Raw genomic sequence first — 27,984 nt, forward strand, 5'->3', positions numbered from 1 at the left:
TGCCCGATGTAGATCTATATTTAATCTTACCCGTGAACACAATATTTAATACACCCAAACCTCCATTTACGAACCTTATATATGTATGTATGTATGCTTACACACTCACTGGTTTGCGTATTTGTGTATATATTTATACATATAAATGATCGCTATTACTTCACAAATATTTATATATATTAAGAAATACAAATATTTGCACACATGCGTACGTATATTGATACATATATACATATATAAGTTACGTAAAAGGAGGTTTGGGTGTAAATGTTCGTTATTTTCATTCACCCGATAATAAAATCTGCAATTCTTTTTATGACATTTCCTTCTCGTATGTTCACATACTACATTGACAATTCGAAAACTTCGCTAACTAACAGATTACCCATCGAATTGAAAAAAAAATTGCTGCGACCCGATCAAATCTACCTAGGCAAAACCATGCGCATCTTCTTTACATCGTAGAAAAAGGATGCTGTACACAGTCTATTTGATGCTTAGAAACAGTTACAAGTTTGGCTTCTAAGCATCATGCAGCGCTCAAAATTTCGACTGCTGTAATAGGGGAAAAGGTCGCTTACACAAAATATCGATATCTCCGTAAGAAATTGACGGTTTTCATTAAACTATGGCTTGTTTCATAGGTACTACAACGAGGTGTCTAAATTTTGAAATCAAATTTTGACATAAAACTGTGTACAACTCAAAAAGTAAACTACAGATCAAATAACGAAAACAATAGCGTTTTGGCTGACAAAAACACCTTTCATTTGAAACTGGCCCGATCAAAATCGTCCCAGTCATCTCCGAGATCTACGCTTCTTTGGTCTGTTTACAAATACAGACACACACGGCCAAAACACACACGTATTCGCTCAGTTCGTTGAATCTATGGGTATATAAAATTCAATCCTGGAATTGGAATAAAACAAATGTGCTCTAGTCCAATCCAAAATTAATGGGTGGCAACTAAAATTTTGGAATTTTTTCGAGGCTCGTATGCTTAACAACAAACGAGCTCAGAGAGAAAGAAGAGTGTGTATGTATTAGCTCTCTCTCCTCTTTCTGCTAGTATTTTCTGCTTCGTTTATGCTTGCTCAGTTTTGCTCTAAATGCCGTCGAAACAAGAAGTATTTCGCGTTGTACAGTTCTACGAACTGCACAGAAATCTCGGCAAAAAGTATACGGTACAACATTTTAAAAGCGAAAATGGTATTTCTAAGCCATGGTTCAAACCCTCTGGTTTGCAATCAATCAAGATGTGTATCAGAACGAATGTTTGAAGGAAATTTTGATTCCGTTTCTTCAAAAACATCACGCCTATGGACAATAAGTGTTTTGGTCGGATAAAACTTCATCGCATTACGCCAAAAAACACAATCGTTCCTGAATACCCATTCATTCCCATTTGTACCCAAAAACCACAACCCGATAAATCCACCTCAGTGTCGCCTAATCGAAGATTTCTTCGGGGTGTTGAGCTCTTTGGTGTACAAAAATAACTGAAGAGCCACGAATTGCAAACAGTTGATAGGTAGAATCAAGAGAGGCATTCGCAAAGTTGACATGAAGGCCGTACAACGCTCCTGTTCCGACATTAAACGGAAACTTCGCCGAACATCGATTACGGACCGTTTTAAAATGTTCACTATTTTTTTTCAACAGTGGACAATTTATCATTAATTTCAATAAATCAAATCTTCTTTGCATATGTTTGTCTTTTTTGACAGCTTGAGAAAGAAATTCCAAAATTTTAGTTGCCACCCGTTACAGAGTAGAGTGGTCGACTATTTAACCCGTTTTAGCGCATTTTGTTTTTTTTATTGGCTGATTCATATGATGTAGAAATCGTTAAAACAGTAGATTACAAATAGACCGCACCTATCATGTTATATTATTTTACCCTAATTCTTTTCAAAAGTCGGGTTCAACGATTTAGTGCCGTCATTCCTACCGTATGAACTTGGATCGCAAAGTATCACAAAGAAGCGTCCGTGTAACGATTGAGCCACAGAAGCACATTCATACAGTCGTACTAGTTGGCCGTGTAAGAGCCGTACATGAAAGTTACGTGTTAAATATTTAAATCTTTTAATGCAGCTGATAGACCGAAAAAGAGGCCCATATTACCGGTATCACTACACGGTGAAAACCAAGTGAAGTGACTGTGACCCTTATTATGGGTATCACTTCACGGTGGAAATCAAGTGAAGTGAATGTAGGTCCTTATTACGCCACCAACATTTTGTTAAAAAAAATAGTTTTTTTCTACCACAGTGATCACTTCACTATGCGTGATACCGGTAATAGGTAAAATCAAGTGAAGTGACATGTAAGTGAAGTGAATGTGAAAGTGGAAGTGAGAACGGTAATAAGGGCCAGAGTTTAGTTCTAGTTGACGTTGCATGAAAAATTGATTGGAAAGCATTCTTCACTTTCATTAATAACGTTTGAAAATAAAATGACTGACACTTCCAGGCTCGAAATTCCGAATCAATCTGAATGAATTTGTTAAAAAAAATGTGTGTCATCGAGACAGTTTCACTGGTAAGAGAAAGACATTATCACAAACCACACAACTAAGTGGATTAAGAAAAGGTTATTATATTACTTTATTTTGATATCCATTGATTTTGTTAGATCAATATCACTATCGGATTATGTGGACATTTCATGGCTTACAGCATTCATGACAGCGTAGCCAGGGCCATAGCTAGATCCTCATGGGCCCTGGGGCAACAAGTGAATTTGTTGCCCCCATACGGAAACCTGTTTTCAAATTTCAAAGTACACCTCGGGTTGTCTATAGAAAATTGTTCATTTTGAGGTATTTTCATGGGCCCCCAAAATCTTTGCGAGGTAAGGCTTTTTCAGGGTCAACAAAGTGGTTGACGAGAAGGAGCTCCTCCGGGGCTTTTTCCCGTCGGGTGCCCTGGGGCACCGCCCCACCTGCCCTATGCCAGCTACGGCCCTGACTGTAGCTCGATTGACACGAGTCGGTGGTTCGATTTATAGGGCACTAATCTTAAAAGCAAGTTGTCCGACTTGGAAGGATTCTTAGCGTAGTACTAATCATGGAACGATTCTGTACGATAAGATTCGGCTGCGAAATCTGTTGAAACCTAATGAAGCTACAACTGCTTCAACGGGTTTTCCATCAACTTCTATTTCTGGTCGACTCGGTACCTTCTTCGAAAAAAATTTTTTCCATCTTCATGTGTAGCCGAAAGGAAATGCCTACGCGAAAAACTAGTCTTTGTTCATTCTCTCGTGGACTCTGCACTCGGAACTCCAGAAGATTTTACCCATGGGAATTCAATACCGTAGCGTTCCATTCTAGATTTAAGACGATGCTGCTCGTCGTCGTCTGCCGTTCATCGACAGAGCCAGCAACTACGCTACACCCCTTTCCAAACTCTTATTCCCATCCTATAGCAACAAACAGAATCATAAAGCGCAAGAGAGCAATAATTTGCAAACCACTATTTACTGCATAAATATTAAAGTTTTCCTCTGTTCCGTCACCTATTCCAACAACTTCGCTGCATATAGAGACCTTTTGGAGGATAGCAGTGTTTCCAAGTTGCCGTAATTTACTGCTAATGGAAAGAAGAATGGAGGAAAGTCGCCTTCTGGACAAAACTCGCCTGGATTGGGAATGGGAAAATGAAATGAAACAGTTGTTCAAATTCTTTGTTGGAAAATATGTGTAGCAAAAGCAATTGTCTACCGAGAATGATTCTCCAGAACGGAAGGAAAAGGGCTGCACACAAACCGACGAAAGCTATTATTGTCAGCCGGAACATGAGCATGATCAGGATGCAAGATTTTTTACGCTTACTCACTGTTTCGAGTGCATGGTACTTGCAAGTGCAAGTACAAATTTTAAGAACAATCCAATTATGATCCCTCTGTCCATATGGGTGCTAATAAACAGTGACTCGAGTTTCATAGTCACCTATCAATTTCTTTATATTATACTATTTGATGTTTTTCTAATTCAAACGCTGAAAATGTTGAACTGGATAACTGAATATTAGCTTAATGGTTGGTATAAAATCGTTAGAAAAGTTCTTTTTAAGGACTAGTATAAACGAACCTACTGCTATCTACAGGTAAGACAATGGAGTAAATGTAAATGACACTTGTTTTTCATTTTCTATCAATCTTAGCGTACTTCAGTCAGGGCCAGTTTCATCCCAGTCAGGATGTTATAAAAGGAACAAAATGGAATTACTGAATTATTTTAACCCTATATTTTAGCTATTGTTGGTGCAAAGTAAGAGAATATCACCAGAAAAAAACATAGCAGGGTGCATAAGTTTCCTATAACTTCACGACAAATATTTTTCCCTTTAATCCTCACTAATAAATAAACGAAGAATTGGGTTTATTATATCGTAATTTAATTTATTGCTTTAATTATCAGTATAGTAAAATAAATAGTTAGCTATGGTATTCTACGAAACGATTTCGTGTACTTGTTTAGCACAAGTGGACGTTGCACATAACACATTTATTATGTGTTCTATTTTCTATACGTCATTTTGCACAAACTTTTTTAGTGCTATAAAGATTGACAGTTGACAGAAATAAGTTTTTTTAACATTCAGTAAAAAACATCGATTTAATAATAATTGAAGAATCGATTACGATTATTATAGAAGGTAAAAATATTTCCCTTGAGCGTTAAGGTGTTAAGAGAAGTCTGTATAAGTTTACCTCAGTGATAATGCCAACCTAGAAGGATTCTGTTGAAAGGCCAAATCCACAAGAGGAATGTAATGCCCTCTGCTTTCTGGCGTAATCGACAAAACGCTCATTTTTTACCACTCAATTTTCTCAGACATTACATTACAGACATTACCGATTTTAACATGCTTAAGCTCGTTTGAAAGATACTAGCAGGTGATTGATAGAGTTCGAGGATCAAATGGCTGTCACATCTGATACCGGAGATATAATCGCATAAGTGACATAACCGACAAAACGCACTTTGACAAACTTTCCAAGTAGCACATGTAACTTGTTCATAAAAAATAAAAATAAAACAGATGCTACATAATGGTCGCATGACAAACACGACGAAACAAGTCGTATTATGATAGTGACAATGGAGTCAAAATAATGTTACGAATTGACATCTCATCATACTAAGTTACAATAAGTTCCAACGTAACTTTTCGGTAATCTAACTCTTACGACGTGCTCGCATTGACTGTTTTAGTCGCCAACTGGTCACCGTAACAATATGTGACAATGGAAATACAACAGTGTCGGTTGAAAGCTTCCGTACATTATCCCGGACAATAATATTGAAAAAAAAGTAGAATAAGTAGAAAATATTGAATTCTATATTTTAGCTCTTATTATCGGATGCCACTGTTTGGTCGAAAATGTGGAATGGGAAAAACATCAACAAATTGTAACTTAATGCAAACTTATATTTTCTGTTTCATTGTGACTGATGTGCGCGCTGAATCAAATCAAATATTCATTACTGAGAAGTTGTTCGGCAACCCTTGGCAAGTCGCACAAGCTCCGCCTCTTACGCTTTTCAGGTTACATAGCAGTTATAATGCACGTTTCAAAGTCTTCAACTTGTTCCATGAATTTGTGTCATATAAGTTACTGTCATTGAAGTGTAATGACGTGTGCTACTTGGGTTAGCCTTGTTTGAAAGCTTTTGTTGGACCATTGATAAATTTCGAAAATCAAATGGATGCCACTTCTGGTTCCGGATATATAATGGTGGACAAAACGATTTTTTTCTCTCTGTGCAATTTTCTCGGAGATAGATTAGCCGATTTCAACGACAAAACGCTCTTTGTCGCCTTTTTTCATCGATGACTGAACCGGTTTGAACAAGCTTAAACTTGTTTTAGAGATACTATTTAGTCGTGGATTTTACTCGGAAATCAAATGACTGTCGCTTCCAATTCCGGTGATATAATGGTATAAGTGACATAACCAATAAAACACGCTTTTTCTTTCCTATCAATTTTTTTTTCGATTTCAACAAAGTTTTGCTCGATTGGAAACTACTATTGGTTCATTAAACTGGTTTGAAGTTCGATTGGCTGTTACTTCCGGTTCCAGTTATAAAATGGTTTAAGTGACGTAAACGACCAATCTTATTATCGCTCACTTTTATCAGAGATTACTGAACCGATTTTTACAAACTAAAATGAAAGATTTCATTGTCTTAACTCCGACTTCCGGTTCCAGAATTAAAGGGTGAAATATCTTTAAAAGAGCTTACCGTCACTTAAAACGGGAAGTAAAGATCGCAAGAAATCTAAACTTGGTGATTGGTATATGGCTCGTTGAAGATTTGAATAGGGCACACGAATGCGATTATGTATGCAAAGAAAAAAAAATCCGCCACACTTTTCTTTCGATGGAAAGAATTTGAAAAAAAATCATTACGTGTACGGCATTATTAGACTTGTTCAACTGCAGCTCTTTAACCTTCTTGATGTCGAGGTGAATTTTTTCCTTAATTTTTTTTACATGAATTCTAATACTGCATTTCCTGAAGTCAATGAGAATTTACCTTGGCGGTGCAACTGGTACTGCCGATGGTTTTTATTTTCTAGTCTTGTTCATCCCACAATCGTCTTACTGTTCACTACACATACCCCTCCCCCAATCGGTTTGAAATACATTCCCAATCGGTTTGAAATACACCGTAATTCTCGACAGAACATTTATCTGTTGCACTCACACTCATCAATCGTAGTCCAAGTAAAAAAATACAGTGTTGTGTTCAAGACACGACCGATCACTATGACATTAAGGGGCGGGTAGAGTCTAACACCTTCGAAAAATCATTTATTATTTTCTTTATATTTTCTTATAGTAAAACATTTGAAGAATTTTCTGTGAAATTTTCAAGCCTATTGGAACGAAACTCTGGAAGTTATGGACCTTTATCTGTGGCTATCTCATTCTACGAAGGAGCAAGAGCTCGGTGCACAGGCCCAAGATTTCTACTTCGATTGGCTTCAAAACTTGCCAAATCATTCTTGAAATGTTTCGTTATAATAAACTATAATAGAAAAAAATGATTTTTTGAAAATTTTAGACCCTACGGGCTCCTACGGGTAGTTAATTGTTTCCATTGATTTTATAGACAAAAACCTTTAAACGCGTTTTCCTCGAAAGCAGGTTTTGAAAGTCCGTGTCCATCGTCATTCAAAAACTACTGCACCAATTTTTTTTTAAATTTTGCACACACTTTCTAAATATAAAAAACCAGACCCCAGCGTTTTCATTTTCGTTGTTTGTTACTTTGGGGAGGTTTAACAGCTACAAAATGGCGAATTTTTCCGTGAAAAATTGTAGTTTTCACTTTGAACAACCACCAAAAATTTTTAAAATTAAAAAAAAATCAAACAGAAACGTTGGGGTCTAGATAAACTTCTACTCTAACTATGCTGCGTTCATTTGTTCACTTCTGATTAGTCTGCGCTGAGATACAGTGGACACCTCATGATTTTTAAGAAGCGTTGTCAAAAATACCTCTTCACCGACCTATTACTCAATATTTTTCCACGAAAAAATTACAAAATTTTGTTCGAATGATGCTTTTTATCATGCAAAATATTTGAATTTATTTTGTTGAACGATAATTTTGGACCCTACATATTCTCTACGACATTATCGAGCCGCATCGAGTGCATGTCGGTTCGATATTGAATACTGCAAAATTGACTATTCGGGTAGGCAGGTGTCAACTAAACAAAAAAATGTGTCAGAGCCTATATTTATAGATGAAGATGTTTTGTGCGAAAATTCAAAACCATCGGCCGCGCTTGAGGAATCAAGAGAATGACATGATTATGACAAGCTGTAAATGGCTCATGAAAAAATAAGTTAATTCAAACCGATTTTTAAATGCTGTATTATTGAAATACTAAAACGACGTTGAAATACATGTTTAAGTTAAATGTTTCGAATCGATTGGTAATTAAATTATATAAAATCATGAGCAAATGACTGTGTTATAAGCGTTCATAATTATGAAAGAGAAAGGTTACGTGTCAAGTTTTGTATTTTTTTTAAATGACGCCCGGTCCCATATAGTGAAGAGTAAGGCATTTTAGTGCCCAAAGGAAAACAGAAATGTCTCCGTGACTTTTTTTTTAATCTTATATTTACGTTTCGTCTTCGACTCATGCACTTAGTTTATGTTCAACTGGTAACACCACCTAACGGTTCAACATAGATCGCTAAGCAGGCGTAAAGTTAATGCTATTAGCAAAACACATCTGTCACATCTTAATGTTCCCTGCTGAATGATATCATTTCAACTCAAACTGAACACTCAACAGTATGTTAGACACCATTGCCATTGCCTTCGTTCACAGGGGAGGACAAGAATGATAAGAAACCTACTTTCCAAAAGGACGACGACTCATCGTTTTCTTCCATAAGTGTCGCGGAGTTGGAGATTTATGTAAACATAAGCTATGATCTAGCAATAAAATCATAGGTTAAGATGAATCCAGAAATATAAGGTTGGGTTTCATCTTAAAGTGCGAAAAAAAATTAAATCAAAATTAGAACAATCTCACCTACTACTCGATTCGATCCAATCTCCATGATCACTAGTTATCTGTAATCACCAACTTGACTTACAGAAGATAAAGATATTTCATGAGCCTGTTTAATTTAATACGACATAGGTTTTGTATTTTTTACTACGACCCACGAGTCTCCATATATGAATTTCGCGTCAACTTAAACGAATATTGGCAGCACCCTCTCTGATTTCAACGAAACTTTCCAGGACATCTGTCACAAAAAGCCACCTTGCAAACTTTCTTTTCTAAAATTGTTCTAGAATGTCTTTTTATTAATTATTTATACCGATTTTGTTTTCAAATGGTTTTAGTCGAAAAATGACAAATCCTTCCAAAATTGTCTGTACTTGTGATTTTCCCAAAATGTATCAAAATTCTGTTCAAAAATACTGAAAAAAATCTAAATCAAGTCCAACACTGAAAAAATCGATTTTAAAATTTTGAAATTGATTTATAGGAAACACTATTTTTAATGAAATTTTGTCTCAAAATAAGTGATTATGTTAAAAAAATTTTTCTTGCAACTTGTTCTTATCCAAACTGAAAAACTTTGTTTCCTTTAAAGTTTGCGAGAGATCATAATTAAATTTATTTTTTCGGTGTAGGATTCGATTGAACGAGTTTCGCGCCAAATCATCTTTGAAGCTGGTATGTCCAAAAATGTCAATAAAATCTGAGGGAGTGCAGCCAACTCCGAATATGCCTTGGCGCGAAATTCGTCCTTACGAAAAAATAAAATAAAAATTCACTCCTACTAAGCATAGAATCGCCATATAAATACAATCATGAGGACTTAATTTATTACATTACAGACCAGGCCCGTGCGCAGGAATCATTCAAGGGGGTGGGGGTTCAAGAGAAGTTATTATATAATAAGTACTCTATTGTTCATGGAATCTAATGTTGACAAATTTTTCTTAGGGGGAAGGGCCTGATGCAGACAAACTACTAGGTGAACCGTTTTGTTATGAGCAACATGGTTTGTTCAACAGTTCACAATCTTCCAACAGCATGCCATAGCGCAGTATCCGATCTGTCATGGACGATGTTTGCCAAGTTTGGCAATGTCAGAACTCGGTATATTTTTCACCTCTTTTTGTCAGGTATGCTCATCCATCCTTTTCAATCGAGCCCTAGGATCGTGATGGCATCGCTCAAAATATGTCGCAAGGTTGAGCTGATGCTCAATGTTATTAAAATCTGAGCACGTCGATATTATTATATGACCAATAAAATTTTTCCGCGGATAAAGAATTGTGAAACAAATCTGTTTATCTGCTATATCATGAATCACTGTGTCATCCAATGTTGTCATGATAATGTTCTAGTCTAATCAAAATCGCTATATCCATCAGAAATGGTTGCACATTTCTCTTTCTTCCCTCGCAAACTTTGGTATCCGACTCAAATGGAATCTGAAATTTATCGCTTCACAGGATTCAACACCGACAAGGCTACAAGGCTTCTTCTAGGCTACGAAACATTTTTTTTGCATTTTGACAAAACATCGAGCCCGTTCAACCGAATGTTTGCTTTAAACTTAATCCCGTTTTTTTCTCGTTCTCCGAACGGTTCGCAGGCATAACAAATTTACGATAAAAATAATAACAATAATAACACTAAAATTCGCATTCATTCTTTATTGAGATTTCTTTGGTCTTTCTACGTCGTCGCTACAAAATTTGAAATCCAGACTTCCTATGTAGGTTAGGTAACCACTGTATGTGGGTGTTTCAATAAATACGAAACCAGTTCGGAGGAACCGACCATAGGTATGTATCGTAATGATTGGGCGTCCCATCGCAGACGTTCCGCTTCATTCGATTCGGCACGTTGTTGAGCACAAAATGCTTTTAAATAAAGGTGCTGAAAGAAAACTAATGACTTTGAATTAATATCGCCATCCGCACAGGGCGCACAACTCTCGGAAGAATTGAGTCGTTCGTTTCTTTTAGGGTACGGTGTCTCCTGCTATAACATATAGCCTGTGGTTAGAATGTTCGCTCCAACAAACCGGCCAGTGACTTGGCATACCGCACTATGGGCTTTTAAACATTGTATTGCTCTTACTAGCACCGGTCAGTATGATTGCCCCCCTCAATGGTAAAGATATTGAATTTATATAGTCAATAACATACAGATGCGACCATAGTTCAGGAATTAGTGCGAAACAGGTTCTGGTAGATTTGGGAGTAGGTACATTAAAATTAAGAAGGTTATTTGCAAAATTAACCGCTTTTCAATGCAAACGGGATATTAATTCTAGTGATTATAAACGATAATAGTAAAATTGTGTGATTTATCTAACAATTATAGCTTTCAGATTTTTTACTGCTTTTGCAAATTTTACCACGAAATGTTACCCGAACCATCATAATATGCTGAACGATTTTATTTACCCTTGCATATTTCAGCTCTTCTGATTCTTCACTAGCAATTTTTCAAGTGTACCACTTTTCTTTTATTTTGTACACACAGTCTTTCAATGTGACGACAAGAATCTACCTTGTTTTCCATTGCAATATGTCTGGGACCTGACGACACAAGTAGCACTTGTATAGTCATGCGACTTTTTGACTGTCTATCCATGTGCCTTCAATGCTGGAGTAGTCATTGCACGACCGTTGCACGGTAGCCAGAAACGAAAGTAGCTATAAATTTCAAGTGTGCTCCATGTGACAGGCTTTGTCGGTTGCAACTGTTACGACCGGCATAAAATTGTGTCTGCTAAAATTATGAGCAGCTCCAACCAAACTGTATTTCACCAAATGACGATTACTGATAGTCAGTCTTTAGTAATGATTCACTGAGTTTAAAGCAAAGTACCGGAACTAATATTACAAAACAAAACGACGTCGAGTAGTCTTCGCCCCGTTGTTTTATTTCGTTTTTCATCACCAGTTGGAAAAGTAAAGCCTACTGCAACAATTTCCAAGTCGGTTGTAGATCTGTCAGTCAAAAGCTAACAAATTTCATCCTTTCCTTCTCACAGAAGCGCTTCTAAACAATAGTTTTCGAAACATACTTCCAAAAATGCCGTACACTGCCCGAGTTGGTCCTAAAGTTGCATGTAAGGATTACTGTTTCATATGATGTATAGTTTAATAACCACCGCTACTCATTACAGCCGCTCTCGGAAGATGGGCCTACAATATGGCCGGATTTAATCAGTACGGTATGTGGATACTATGAATTTCAACTATTATTTTTTTTATTGAATAAGATTAAAGATAGATTCCCTCACTGACACTTAGGTTTGTACCGTGACGATTGCCTTGCTGAGTACGGTGATGTACGAGAAGCTGTTCGGCGCCTGCCAGAGAAGCTGAAGGACGAGCGAAACTATCGTTTTATTCGAGCTTTGCATCTCTCGGCGACACACACCGTTTTACCGAAGGAACAGTGGACCAAATACGAGGATGATGTGAAGTATCTCGAGCCGTACCTTAAGGAGGTTAGGCGAGAGCGCGAAGAAAAAAACAAATGGGAAACGACTATGTAGGAAGATGTACTTTAATATTTTAAAAAAAATACAATTTGAGATTCACAAGCATATTCACACTTGTTCATTAAGTAGAATTTTAACATTGTAACATTGAGCTACTGTTTCTTTTCTAATAGATTCTGACTAGGGTTATTGTACCAATAGTCATCTCATTAGTAGTGCACCATGTTATTTTAGCGATTACTCGACTTTCAATTAATGCATTGTGATAAAATCGAATACAATATCTTTGCTTCGGATTTGTGAAGAGCACTACCGCAGAAAAAGTAGTTCAATACTGTTGTTATAGCGACACGAAAACTTAAGCGAATGCTCCTAATTTCATCTTACTTTTGCAGTTAATCTATCGAACAGAGACATCAGATCCCACTCCAACTAATGGTTTCCGTATATGAGATGACTACTGGAGCTGAAATAAATGGGGGTACCGTTACTCTACTTTTACCCTACTTTTATCTCTACTATTGGTCGATCGTTAGTCCTGAACTGAAACGGTGGCCTTAATTACCGTTCTTGCATGCACTTCCTCTTACATTTCACTCACACATAAACTCACCCATCAGACATCCTTACAAAATAAATTGGATGAACATTGTTTGACGGCTATCAGTGGTTTGCTCACATGTTCAGTCTATGTATTCTATGGTACACAAACCACCAATAAACGTCAAAGATGAACTTGATTTACCGTTCTTCTGCTTTTATCGTGTGAAACCCAATTGGGATACGTTCACTTCACACTGGTAATAATGGCCGGTAGTATGAAAATGAAACATAAAAAAGAGCTCAGTTAAGTCCTACCGGCCTTTCCAACCCCGGATGTTGGAGCGTAATGCAACCAACATCTTTTTCAAGTCGTTCCATATCTTATTAATTTCATCCAATAGTGAAGCTCAAAGCTGTAACACATTTCTTTTTGAAATTGTAACGCTAATTAATCGTATTTGATGAGGTTTGCAATACCGTCAAGCTTATCAACCACGGAGGGGAACACTTTAGTAAAAGAATATCGTAATCAAAATCAACCTTCATAGAGTGAATCCTATACGTGTATCTGTAAAATAATCAATTAAATCCTACATATTTAGGCAGCATGTAGGAGAGTATTGATAAATTTAATTTCATAGCTAACGAACCTCTTCCTTTCTGATCGAGTGGATTGGCTAACATGTATATAATATGAGAAAGTGGCTACCACAAAGAACTCGTTGCCCTCTTACACCAGAAAAAGAAGCAAACAGGATCAAAGCAAAAATAGCAAATCTACCCCAAAATCATTTGCCAGCAAACTCGAGTCTACTGCAAATAACATACACGGAGTTGTTGGCCTATAATGTACAGCGGAAGGGGAAAACAGGTACACAATGAGGGAAAATTATTACCGTATTCTGATGAGATGGTAACGAAAGGGCAAATTCTCACGCCAGTGTGGAATGTTGGGTTCACTGAAAGTCCCAGATCAGAGTAGGGCCACCCCCTGAAGGGAAAAGTCTACCGACATGCCTTGTATGTCCTTTCACTCGGTGTGTCAAAACCCGAATGGTGTAATAAAGGTATTACTTTTAATGAATCTCTTTCTGCATAACGGACTTGTAAATGCTACTGTAGGATTGAGCTAATATTGTATTAAACAGTTGAGTATTTACATTCTAGAAACGTGGCATTAACTTGATAAGTTGTTTAGACGTTTTTGTTGGTAGTAGTTGATACTGGTAGTAACACACAACATGTACCGTTTCGAGATTGTTGTGTTGTGTCAATTTGTTCTAAGCTCGAAGAAAAAATCAATAGTAAAAAGTCACATCGTTCAACGGAATGTGATACACCACAGATAACAGATATACCAGCTCGCATAAGAACTGTAAAAATTGTGTAAAAATTTGAATGAACGAAGACCGGCGAACAGCTGCAGATATCGCCGCGATCGAAACTATTTCGGGTGCTAAATTCACATATTTTTGGTTTGCTGTATGTTTCAATCAAAAGCTTACCATTGATTTATTCCCATTGAATTGACAGATGATTTAAACTACATGGGAATCAAATGCGTTTTTATACTTGTGGAAATCGTGCGAAAAGTTTATCGATCGTACTAGTTAGAAAATGTTTGTACTTCGCAAGAGAACTTATGCGATTTTTGTTTTTAACACTGCACTGGTGTAGTGTAGCAATCACGATACTCGCTCCAATACGGGTATAATCAAGATATCCTTTTCCCTACACCGGGTTGGTGCAACCAATATAAATAAAAACGCTATTAGTTATCGTTCCGGAATGATGTGTAATGTTTTGAAAGATCGCGACGAACAGTCAAGTAGGTGGTAGTAGTGAGCTCCATGCTTCCAACGTATAGCAAATTCAAAATTTACACAATCTTTTAAAATTCAAATTCAAACATCTTACACTAATTGAATATTTGGTTAGTCGAATAAATAAAATTACTTCTACATTTGAATCCGGGTTGGCGACTCAATGCATGGGGAGCTAGTCTTACAAGCCAGTTGTCGTATGTTCGAGCCCCGACAGAAACAGAAAGACTAAATTCCACAAATGGAATATAATGCCATGGCATAGCTTTTACATTCAATTACAAAGAAGCGCGGAATGTGATACGAGATTGTTCGATATCATGTACATATATTTGAACACGATTTGTTAATAATATGAAAACAAACATCGTTATAGCTATGGCGCATATGGCGACTAGATGTTTATGTACGATTCAGGCGGTCCGTCACCGTCACGCTGACGTTTCGGTGGCGGTGACGGAAGGAGACGGGTCGTCTGAATCATACTTCACTGATTCGGTTCAACTAATCATTGAACTGCAACTGACGGTGAGCCGAGTTCATCGAAGGGTCCTATTTGAATAGTGCATGAAAAATCATGAACCATTCCTTCTTGAGTTTATCTTTACATGAAACATTGTTTGAGAATATTGAGCATACTTAAAGGAATAGAAAATTTCTACCCTAACATACATATTTTGCTGAACTAGAGTAGGTAGAAATTTTGTTCTTCCAGCAATTTTAGTTGGACAGACAGGAGAGTTGGCATCACTGGGAGTGCGATACGGTGTCCTGGTACTGCTCTCAAAAAAGTATAATTTCAATGTGTTGTTTGATACGTATAGGTAAAAATTAGGTTGAAATAATTATTTTGAGAGTGATAGTGCAGATGTAGCAAGTGTGTGTTTAGTAATGAGAGTGCTATTTATTGAATAATATTGATCCGCGAAACTAAAGATGCTCAAGCGGCGGAAACTGAAAATTTACCGTCCCAAAATTCAACGATGTTAATCTGTTAACCGATCGGAGAGCCGTCTGCATATCATTGACGGTGTTGTCGGATTTCTATGGAATATGTGAGAGTTTCAGACTGAAGGTCTAGGGTTGGTCTGCAGCGGACCCATTCACGAGTGCTTTTATTTTATTCTTTCAGTGGTCGTGTATCATCTCACGTTGCTAACAGCAGAGTGAGCAGGAGAAAAGAGATACTGTTGAGACCGTTCCTTGAAGATATTTTATATTTTTCTTAATTATATTTCTCATGAGTATCAAAAATCAGGTTTTGTTGAGATCATATTGTTTACCAAAACATATCCGGATCTCATTCCCTCCCTACTAACAAATCTCCTATTCCGTGATGCTCGTGGAGATACAGTGGTACCCGTGGTCTCTAGAAACAACGAGTATCGGACTAACATTCCTTCCTTTCCCTCAGTAGCACAGCCTTTGGTCGTAGCCAGCGTCGTTATTGATCATTTTATAAAAAGTTAGGAGTGAGTGAGTATGTACAGTGGAAATGATTTGCTTCTCCCAAACTTCATTTTCTTGGTTCATTGTACATTTCCACTCATTCGGTCAATCACGAAGTGCAACTAGTTGGACATATTTGCAACCAATTGAGTTATGAAATTATATAGGTTATTATTTTGAATTCGAAGATACTGATATATTTCCAATATACCTATATCATACCAAGTCATATTCATATTTGTTCCAGCTGCGCGTAAAATGCTTTCTTCTCGACAAATAAAAAAAAACGCCCGTGTCAATTGTTCAAAAGACGTTTATAAGATCGCGACGGATGACACGCATATGAGCCCGAGACTAAGCATCCATCGATTTTATAAGCGTTTCAAGACAAGCCAAATCCAAAAAAAAAACAAATCGTCAAAGAAGAATGATTCTCCATCATGAAAATGCGAGCTCTCACAAATGGCATAAAAAACACTAAAAAGTCAAATTTTTGGCTCATCCGTTGTATAGCCCTGATTTGGCCCTCAATGACTTCGTCTTATATCCACACAGAAAAATTGAATTATGTGGTCAACGATGTTTAACACCGTGGAAAACTGTAAAACGGCTGTCTCAGTCTTATAATACAAACGAATGTTGTTTACTGTCCGACGTTTCGGCCTTTGATGTAGGCCTTTTTCAAGGAAAACTGGAAAATTTATTGAGTTACATTGACAAAAACATAGAGCGTTGAACAAATAATACAATGTAAAAACTTACTAAAGTCTATCGTTTATAGTCAAAATTTGTCGATGTCTGACGCTACGTTGCCTGGTCAATTTTAGAACATGCTTTAAAATATATTGACTGCATAACAAATATTTTGTTTGCATAAATCACGTACAGTGTCACAACTACTTAGTTTAACGACTATTCTGAAGCTTTCATCATGGTGATCAAAAACAATGAGCTTATCAACGTTATTAAGTAACGTTATCGTTGAAAAAGCTCAGCAAAGTGCTGTGTAGAGTACGGTAGTATTGGTGTTTATCGCGTTGAACAATACTAAATTGTGCAATATGATGGTAAGGAAAGAGTTCCTCATTGAATGTCGAAAAAGAGGGATTTTTCCATCACACATTGTGAATACAATCAAATGCATTTACCCATTACTCGAAGAACATAGCCCATATACTCATAAACTACAAAAACTGGTTGAACGTTTTAAAAAAGGACTTCTGAACATAGAAATACAACATACGTACTACAAACTAAAGCAACTGAAACTCAATCTCCAGGTGAGTCAACAACAAATGCAGAACGTTACTACAACAGAGCTCACCTCCAAATTCATAATCACCCAAAACCAGTCATTCGATAACAAAAGACGTACACAGAAAAAGAAAGCAGATTTTAAAATAACCAGACTATTACTAAATGCTACACATCCAGCAAACAGTATACCAAACTTAAATGAAAAATCTGTACTCAACGCCACTAATATATATATTCCCCCTGCAATGGAAACACTGCTTAGTTTGGGACCAAAGTTTTCATTACCTGTTGACCTTAGATGCGTTCCAATCTACCATCTCATTGCCGACATCGAATCTATTCTCACAACAACATCAGACAAGCATATTCAGGATAAAAATAGATGCAACATAGTGACACAAATCCAAAATTACATAACAAGAACCAAAACAACTCGAGATAATAATCCTCTATACAATTTTTGTCAAACGGCATCAATAGCAACTAAAAGATTTTTCAGAGAAAACCAAGATGTATGTATCCTAGAATCAGACAAAGGTAAAAAGATGGTCATTATGTATCAACATGATTACGAATGCAAGATGTCTGAATTACTGGACAGTACAACATACAAAGTTCTCCCTAGGGATCCAACATCGACCATCCAACGAAAAAATAACGACATTATCTCTCGCATGTATAACTTAAAGCTCATAGATCAAATAACGTTACGAAAATTAAAAACCAGTACTGCACTTTGTCCTTCCATTTACGGTCAACCCAAGGCACACAAACCCAATCTGCCTCTACGTCCTGTTGTGCTTAACATAACCGCTCCAACATACAACTTAGCGAAGTACATAGCAGTGATTTTGAAACAGAGCTTCAACAGTAAATATAACATTGCCGATAGTTTTGAGTTTTCGAAGTATATAAACATGATAACAATACCAAAAGACTATATTTTGGTTTCGTTTGACGTAGTATCGCTTTTCACGAACATTCCAAAGAACTTAGTCATCAACAACATAATCATGAACTGGCCTAACATCAAAACAGCAACAAATATTAACTTGGATTTATTCATAGAGATGGTTGAATTCTGTCTTAACAACAGTTATTTCCGCTTTCGAGACAAATTTTATCTACAGACGTTTGGAACCGCCATGGGTAGTCCGCTATCACCAATATTAGCTGACATTGTCATGGAAACCCTTATCGAAACAGTAATTAAAAATGTACCGTTTAAAATACCGGTGCTCCGCAAATATGTTGACGATTTAATTCTATCGTTACCTCACGATCAAGTTCAATACACATTACAAAAATTCAACAGCTATAATGAACACATCCAATTTACCGTAGAAGTAGAATCAGAACAAAAACTACCCTTTCTGGACACTTTACTAATACGAAATGAAGATCAAACCATAAGCACACAGTGGTATTCAAAACCTATTGCATCCGGAAGATTGTTGAACTATCACTCGTTTCATCCAATGACAATGAAAATTAATGTAGCCTTAAATCTCATTAAACGAGTTACCGCTTTAACTACAAACAAATCAGCAGATCAACAAAAACATATCATATACCAACATCTGAAGCAAAATGATTATCCATCATCACTCATAAACAGGCTTATCAACAATTTTCACACAAAGCAGCCTCACAATAACACACAACCATCAAATTTAGTTGCTAAAGCACAGACCGATATAACCCAGGAGACAGAAACTGAAATCACCGATAAAACCGCTATGCCAACCAACGATATGCAACAACAAATTCACTATAGATCCATACCATTCATACCCATTCTCAGCAAACAAATTACAAAAGCACTAAAACCGGACTTCCCAACAACAAAACTGAGCCATAGACCGATTAAAACAACACGATCTCTACTCCGACCGATTGAAGATCCTGTTGATCCATTTAAACAATCAAACGTCATCTATAGCATTCCCTGTAATGACTGTGAAAATGCATACATTGGAATGACAACCAATCAAATGAAAACCAGACTCAGTGGTCATCGATCCAACATTAATCAATTTTCAAAATTAACTGAAAATCCACCACCACACGCAGATGAAGAAATATCAAGGCTAAAAGAAAAAAACAGCACTCATTCATCACACCATCAATGAAGGACACAATTTTGCATTGGAGAAAACAAAGATTATAGATCGATCATTGCGATCTACAGCTTTGCCTCTGTTGGAAATGTGTCATATTTCCAATACTACCAAAACAGTTAATCATCGCACCGATGTACAAGGCCTCAACACCACTTACGCTGGTATTCTACATTCTATCAAATCCATCAAATACGATAAGTAATGAAAACTCTCCGATAAACACCAATACTACCGTACTCTACACAGCACTTTGCTGAGCTTTTTCAACGATAACGTTACTTAATAACGTTGATAAGCTCATTGTTTTTGATCACCATGATGAAAGCTTCAGAATAGTCGTTAAACTAAGTAGTTGTGACACTGTACGTGATTTATGCAAACAAAATATTTGTTATGCAGTCAATATATTTTAAAGCATGTTCTAAAATTGACCAGACAACGTAGCGTCAGACATCGACAAATTTTGACTATAAACGATAGACTTTAGTAAGTTTTTACATTGTATTATTTGTTCAACGCTCTATGTTTTTGTCAATGTAACTCAATAAATTTTCCAGTTTTCCTTGAAAAAGGCCTACATCAAAGGCCGAAACGTCGGACAGTAAACAACATTCGTTTGTATTATAAGACTGAGACAGCCGTTTTACAGTTTTCCACGATTATCACCCCAGTCGAAATCAAGTATAACCTCAAATGATGTTTAACACCTAAAGAAGCGGTTGGTGTGTTAAAAATGCACATCTTGGATATACCTCATTCGATGTGGAGTACTTTCGTACGTACTTCAAAAATTGGTTCGAACGCATCCGAAAGTACAGAATACCTTGAAAAATAATAAAGACATTTTTGATAATAACTCCTTGCACATAATATTTTCCCCATTGATAAAAATTTAATAAGATTTTTTTGTAGTTTTGTTACCTATTTTGAGTTTTACTTTCTGGCCTAAATCTGTGATATGATTGATTTCCGGACATTTACTTTATATTGTTATAACGTAATAATAGAGACTTTGAGTATTATTTCCATTGTTTCAAAATCTAATTCTGAGAAAAGTAAACCGTGGCTAAATTTTTTAAGCTGTCTTATAAATTGTCCATGTTTAAGTCTCATTCGTAGTTGTAATGTGCTGGCACGAACAAATGTTGGTAGCACCCTTTCTGATTTCAATGACAAACTCTGGACATGCAGACTTTGTTAAAAAAAAACACTTGACATGTCTTTTTCAAAATTGATCTAGACTGCCTTTTTAAAAGGGCCAAACTTTTCTTTCCAACATTTTCCAAATAGTTATAGTCAAAAAATGACAAATTGAGTCTTACACTAAAAAAAATCTTTATTAAAAACTTTATGTCGATTTGCAAAAAAAAGTAAATTTGATGAAATTTTATCCCAAGACAGATGATTATATTTCCTACTATCCGTACATACATTTAAAAATTTTTACCGCTTGATTTCTCAGAGATGACTGAACCGATTTCTACAAGTTTAGGCTCGTTTAGACGCTACTGTTGAGCCATTGATCAAGTTCGAAGAGTAAATGGCTATGATTTCTGGGTCCGGAGATATTATGGTATAATAGACGTAACCGACAAAATGCGTTGTTTTTACCACTCAATTTCTCACAGATGGCTGAACCGATTTAAACACACTTAGGGCAAATTCAGTAGTGTTTTAGTTCTAGATGCATAATTTATGCCAATTACAAAATTTAAATCTGGATTTTATAACAAGAAAAACTGGCAGCCCCAGCAGTGGTTTACTCGTGTTTCTAATATACAAAAAATAGAACGGCATCGTAGATCAGTTTCAAATTTGACAGAAGAACTGGTCGAATAAATAAAACTAGAACGGCTTGCTGAGGATACGTTTGTTCCAGTTTCTGTTCTTCCATATAGAACTTCTTGCTGCTGAATTTGCTCTTAGGTTCGTTTGAAAGCTACCATAGGATTACTGATTAAGTTCGAAGATCAAATGGCTGTCACTCCCGGTTTCGGAGATACAACGGCATAAGTGACGTAATCGACTAACTAAGTTCAAAACTGCAATGTAGTCTCTGATCAAGTTTGGAGAATTATTTCAAGAATTCCCGAAAAGTAATCATGTATATGACTTCACCGACAAAACGTTTCTCGACGATGTCTGAATCTAAAAATTGAAAGTCTTTGAGAGCTACCATTAGGTTGTACCACCATTCTACACATAACTCTCCCGTGTGTAATGGGTTTTCCCTTATATGTACACACACATATATATATATACATATATATATATATATATATATATATATATATATATATATATATATATATATATATATATATATATCTATATATATATATATATATATATATATATATATATATATATATATATATATATATATATATATATATATATATATATATATATATATATATATATATATATATATATATATATATATATATATATATATATATATATATATATATATATATATATATATATATATATATATATATATATATATATATATATATATATATATATATATATATATATATATATATATATATATATATATATATATATATATATATATATATATATATATATATATATATATATATATATAGTATAGTAAGTTTATGGTAATTGTTTATGCGGGAAAACCTTTGAAACGGAAATGATAAAACTTTAAAATTCCATCATATTTAAAGGTTCCTCTGGAAACAAATTTGTTTTCCGTATCATTTCGTTCACCATTTGAGAAATAAGCTCTCAGCTAAAACTGTTCAAACGACTTATTTGTTGGAAGCGTAATCCTCTTCATTTGTTATCCCCTAAAAATGAACAAACTAAGAAAATGATATTGATGAAAATATCGGAAGAGGTGATTTCTCGAAAGAATGACTGTGATGCATCCGAAATCACGAAGGTGCTGGATGGTAAAACATTTTCCCCTATTTTTCAAAGATTTTCCCCTGTTTTCCACGAAAACAGATGAAGAAACAGAAGCACACATTTAGTAGCTGTAGCTTTTTCCCCTTTCTCTCGGTGACAGCTTCTGGCGGACCAGTCGGGGAGCAGTCGTCTGTGTCGGCAAACAATTTCATTTTGAAGTAAAATATCCATAAAATTTTATGGCTCCCAACTCCCGTCATCATCAACACTAGACTATCCGGGGGTTTCCATGGCACCGTCATCATCGTTGGTGGCAGAGCACGGATTCATATCCCAGTCCCGAAACGAAGGTGCAAGCGAGTGTTTGTATTTCAACTAGCACGTGGTTCTGTGGCTCGTAGCTTGGCACAGGGAAGTTTCATGGGGAACGTATCGGTTTGTGGCCGGCTGTCGGATTGGCTTGCTTTGATGTGGTGCTCTGAGAAACTTCATTCGAGGGTAAACAAATTCATTCCGACATTAGCATTAACGATGGCGTCGGTCGTCGTCGTCATCTGTTTTCGTCTGCTGCTTCGGAGTGGCGAGTGACTATTTTCTCATATCCACTGAAAAATGGAGATTGCAGCGTAAACTTGTGAATTGTGGCATATACTGATTATCAATGGATGAATTCAACTATCTTTCTGAAAAAATTGGTTGGAAAAATTCAGGAGAATGTACAGCAAAAAGAATCAAGGAAAACCAAAGACACCGCACACAAACCAGAAAAACGCTCGCTGTCGAATGAAGTCGCACCACAAAAAAAGTCACTATGTAGTATTATGCTATCTTCCCAGTGTGGATATTTTGCTACATTTGTTGGACCAGAAGTAACTTTATGTCTATTTAAGGTTTATATTCTGTTTAATAACATACTGTTCGTGAACACTCGGTTACTCTTCGCATGAGTAAGGAATTCAATAATGAAATTTTTCAAGTAGAATAGCAAAATTGTTCTGCACTACAGCTAATGCATAGTATTCAAATGCATCAAATGACCTACTTAGAACGTACTAATCTATAAATTAAACTAATATGTTCCATCTAACTATGAAATTTAGTAAAACAGTGTGCGAAAATGTTGCATGAATATAGTTGCCACTAAGAATCTCACTCCAATTCCGTCCATTTTGTGTTTCTATATGATGAAAATATAAAATTAAAGCAACTAAAAGGTTTGTCTTGATGAAGTGAGGGAAAACGGAGCAAAATAATGAGCTAAACATGTTGCATTAAAAATGACATAAAGCTACAGAAAGTTCTCCAAAACTTCAATTTACCATGAATGAAAATTGGATCGGAGCATGACATGCTTAAGTAGTATTGGTAATCCGATAGTATTTCGACATAGTTTTGTAAAGAGAAAAATTCTACCTCCTTTATTTCCGAATATTAGTTAAATGACTAAGCAGTGAGATATTCCATCCCATTAGTTGGTGGGCTTGACGGTATTGCAAACATTATCACATACAATCAATTGGCGTTACAATTTGATAAAGATATGCGTTACAGCTTTTAACTTCATAATTGAATTAAATGAATAAGATATGGAACAACTTGAATAAGACGTTGACTGCATTACGCTCCAACATCCGCGGTTGGAGAGGCCGGTATGGCTTAGCTGAGCTCTTTTTTGTTTAATTTTCATACTATCCGGCCTTAATACCAGTGTGAAGTGGAAATTAAGTGGAGTGAACGTATCCCAATTGGGTTTCAAATGATGACAGAAAATGAACGGTAAATCGAGTCCATCTTTGACGTTTATTGGTGGTTTGTGTACCATGTAATACTGTGGAATGAGATAGAATATTGTAGAATAGAATAAAATAATAATGACTGAATCAATGAGCAAACCACTGATAGTTGATAAACGATGTTCATCCAGTTTATATTGTGAGGATGTTTCGTTTGAGACCTGATGGGTGAGATGACGTATGAGTGAAATGTAAGAGTAAGTGCATGCAAAAACGGTAATAAAGGCCACCGTATCAGCTCAGGACTAACGATCGACCGTAAGACCTTTCATTTGAATCCAAGTTTGTGGAAATCGGTCAAACCATCGCTGAGAAAAGTGAGTGAGATCCATTTTGGAATATATGACCATTATATCCGGTACTTCCGGAACCGGATACCGGGAACTAAGATAACCGGAATCGGTTTGTTTAGTTGCCTACTGATAATGGCTATCGATTTGTGTAATTTTGAGACCAGTTTAGAAATTTTTTACGTTTTTTGTTTCACCGGTTTAAGTGACGGTGTACAATATTGAACACACTTTACCCTATCACTCCGGAACCGGAAGTCGGATCCAGATGAAATTCAGGAATTGTCATGTCATTTACCAATCGATTCAGCTCGACGAACTGAGCAAATGTCCGTGTATGTGTGTGTATGTGTGTGTGTGGCTGTATGTGTGTTGTCAACTAAGAGGTCGAGATCTCAGAGATGGTTGGACCGATTTTGATCAAACGCTATTGAATGGTTTTGAGATCGGATGTTTACTTTTTGAGTTATACGAAGTTTTATGTCAAAGTTTTTAGTTTTTTGACAGTATCTGTCACATTTGACTTTGAAAACAGAGTATGTTTCTATTCTTAGACTCCGCACGGTAATAGCTATCCAACAAGCCATAGATTGTCAAAATCCGTCCATTTTCAACGGAGAAATCGTCATTTTTGTATAAGCGACTTTTCCCCCTATTCCAACAGTAGGAGTTTTGTGCATTGTGTGACAAAGCAATGCTTGAGAGCAACGTGAAAAACGTTTTTTTATATTGTTACATACAATTGTTTCTAAGTACCAAAAAGACTGTGTACAGCATCCTTTTTCATGACAATTTGCCTCGGACCGATTTTAGCACGGTTCGTTTTTGGCAACATAATCGTTCGAATATAACATGTAAACCAGACTATAACAGCATTTTCAAGTTGAAAGTAATTCCATAATTATATTGATTTAAACTACTTACAGCAATAAATGCTGGAAGAACATAACTTCCATATACCATACGACTCAGTTCGTCAAGATCAGCAAATGCGTGTGTGACAAATAATTTCACTCAATTTTCTCGGAGATGGCTAAACCGTAACCTACACAATCCGATTCATATAAAAAGTAGTATACTCCCAAACAAGGTTCCTGAATTACGTTTGGATCCGACTTCTGATTACGGAACCACAGGATGATATGTGAATAGAAATTAAAATAATGAAACTCATTTTTCTCGTAGAACCGATCTAAGATTCAAATGAAATCTAAGAATCATCTATGATTCAAATGAGAGGTCTTAAAATCCTATAAAACATCTTACTCAGATTAGTCAGATCCGACTTCTGGTTTAGGAGATACAGGGTGATTAGTATAAAAATGTCCATTTCCCATAAATTAATCAGGTTTATCGGGTTTTCAGATTTAGATAGTCGATTACCAAATAAATTTATTTCAGTCTAAGCGGTATTCGTTTTTGGATTTAGAATGTATCCCCAAATTTTAATTTGCACTACAATTTCTCAAAGATGTCTACATACTCATCAGGTGAATTTAACTGATTTCGGCTAAACCGATTTTGGAATTCCGGTTCCAGTATCGAATCGTTTCTCAAAGCTCAATCATTTTCTCAAAAAGGCCAAATCGAACTTCAAAAACAAAAATTCGAATTAAAGGACTTAATGTCTCATACAAAATCGGTGATTTTTTTCCGATTCTGGAATTACAGATGATGAGTTTTTAAAATTTCTACGAATATAGAAGATGTAAATTGTTTGGCGTTTTAATTTATGGCCATTCGAATCATTTTGGGTTATGCTAGTTTCTGAATACCGGCTCTGGAAGTACCATAAATAATGACGAAAAACTTTAAAGTGGAACTTACTTAAACATCTTATGGAATGTTCAATCGATTGTCACACGTTAAGATTGAAATTCGATACGATTTGCAGTTCGACATTATAGGGTAATGAGTGATTAAAATATCAATTTACCGTTTAAAACGACGATAATTAAAATAATGTCATGAGAACTAAAACACCTAAGAATATCTATGCAAAAAACACATGCGGATTGATAAAAAAAGTATCATCTCACTGCTAGGTGGATTAATCACGTTTTTCACTGATTCCACTCGCTCGATGCCAGTGTTTTGTCCTGACGAGCGAAACACTCCACGAGAGTATCCTACTATGTCGAGGTAATTGTTAAGCGACTTTCGACTGTTTCGGACATTCGAATACGAATGAGACTTTTGATAAGACATCATAAATTGAATCTGTTTCTGGAGTATACAAAGTATAATATTTGCACAATTTAACGCTATAAATATATATATATATATATATATATATATATATATATATATATATATATATATATATATATATATATATATATATATATATATATATATATATATATATATATATATATATATATATATATGAGTAGATGAGTAGTAATTTTTCAAGCTAGATCGGTTAGCGGTGAGGATAATAAAAACTCAATATGCAAAAATTGGTTACAACATAATTAAGTGTAGTTCGAACGGTGCACAAAATAATCATTAAACCTCAACGTTATCAGTACCATTCGATCGTCATTTTTATTCGTTTTCAAAATGTTATGTCTTTCTCAAGCCTTCCGCGATCATTCCCAACTTCCCGAGAGGTATCGATAGCAGCCCAGCGAAAATGTATAATACGATATAGCGCGTTCTTCGATTCACCTAATTTATTTACTCTCAACCGATAAACAAACGGTTCCTTTAACTCTCGCCGTCCCAAACGATCATGTAAACCAAGTTAAAGATGTTCGTCCATTATTTACAGTACATTAATAGCGCTTGAACTACCTCAGTCTGCATTTAGAAACGAGAGAAGGGGCGTGTATAACGTGAAGATCATATTTATATATTGACTTTACATCGTTTTTCACAGAAACAAACAGGAAAAAAATTGTTTGAAGTTCGAAAATTCCGTTTAATGATGTCTGAACTGCAATATTCGTTTGAATTGAAGCTTTTCATGATACTAAATATTCATACAACAACTCGATCTCTTAACATGAATTATCAACAGTAGCCAACTGATCTAGGGCTTCGGCGAATCACTCATTTCATCAAATTCGACGCCCCATGCGAATGCATTAAATGAGAAACATAAGAACGCAAGGAGTGTGATAAAATTGATAAATTTATGAGTTTTCCCTGTTTGGGAGCGATCGGACAACGAAGGGTTTTTTTTCAGGTTGAGATTCACCCCCATTTGAACGTAGTACGTAGATTCTAGTTCCCTACAGTCAAACAGTCATCATAGCAGGCTTAGCCCTATGCGACAAGGACACGCACAAATGCCGTACATTTTCTGTGGGGACTTTCACGGCGCGTTAATGCCGAATTAAAGCGACAATAAAAGGAAAATTTATGACACGAACTTCGAGCAAAACTGTATTAAACTTGCGGCGTTTCGGACCGTGGTAGACTGTTGTCGTTCTACCGTTGGCAGGGGATATTGGTAGTTGTATGGAAACTCACTGCATTAGTTTGGAACGTTCGGCGTATATGAGGTAAGCTTCCAATGCAATTTATATTAAACTCATAAAGAATCTTTTTGTTTCATACAACAAATCACTTTGAAAAAATGGATTTCGTTTTATAACTAAAACAACGGGATAAGATCATTTCACTTTTCCGTTTCAACACGAAATACATAGGAAGTTACGTTGGATGTGAAGAGGTTCATAAAAGTCCAACATATACAAATATCCATTGTCAATGTTTCTTGAACCTCGACTTTAAATGTGTGCTTCATAAAACTTAACAAATATGTGAAATTGGA

The 27,984-nt window shown here is 35.9% G+C and overlaps 2 protein-coding genes across 2 annotated transcripts in view; one reads left to right on the top strand and one right to left on the bottom strand.

Moving 5' to 3' along the window:
• LOC131435006 (tyrosine-protein kinase-like otk) overlaps positions 1-27,984 on the bottom strand; it is a 92,178-nt gene that overhangs the window by 43,979 nt on the left and 20,215 nt on the right. The gene's annotated exons all lie outside the window — the stretch shown is intronic.
• Positions 11,204-12,133, top strand: LOC131435007 (cytochrome b-c1 complex subunit 7-like). Its single transcript, XM_058602447.1, has 3 exons — positions 11,204-11,658; positions 11,716-11,763; positions 11,843-12,133. The coding sequence occupies exons 1-3, from the start codon at positions 11,622-11,624 to the stop codon at positions 12,088-12,090; spliced, it is 333 nt and encodes a 110-aa protein (XP_058458430.1). The 5' UTR covers positions 11,204-11,621; the 3' UTR covers positions 12,091-12,133.

Source organism: Malaya genurostris, chromosome 3, assembly GCF_030247185.1.
Source record: "Malaya genurostris strain Urasoe2022 chromosome 3, Malgen_1.1, whole genome shotgun sequence".
In the NCBI taxonomy this organism is placed as follows: domain Eukaryota; kingdom Metazoa; phylum Arthropoda; class Insecta; order Diptera; family Culicidae; genus Malaya; species Malaya genurostris.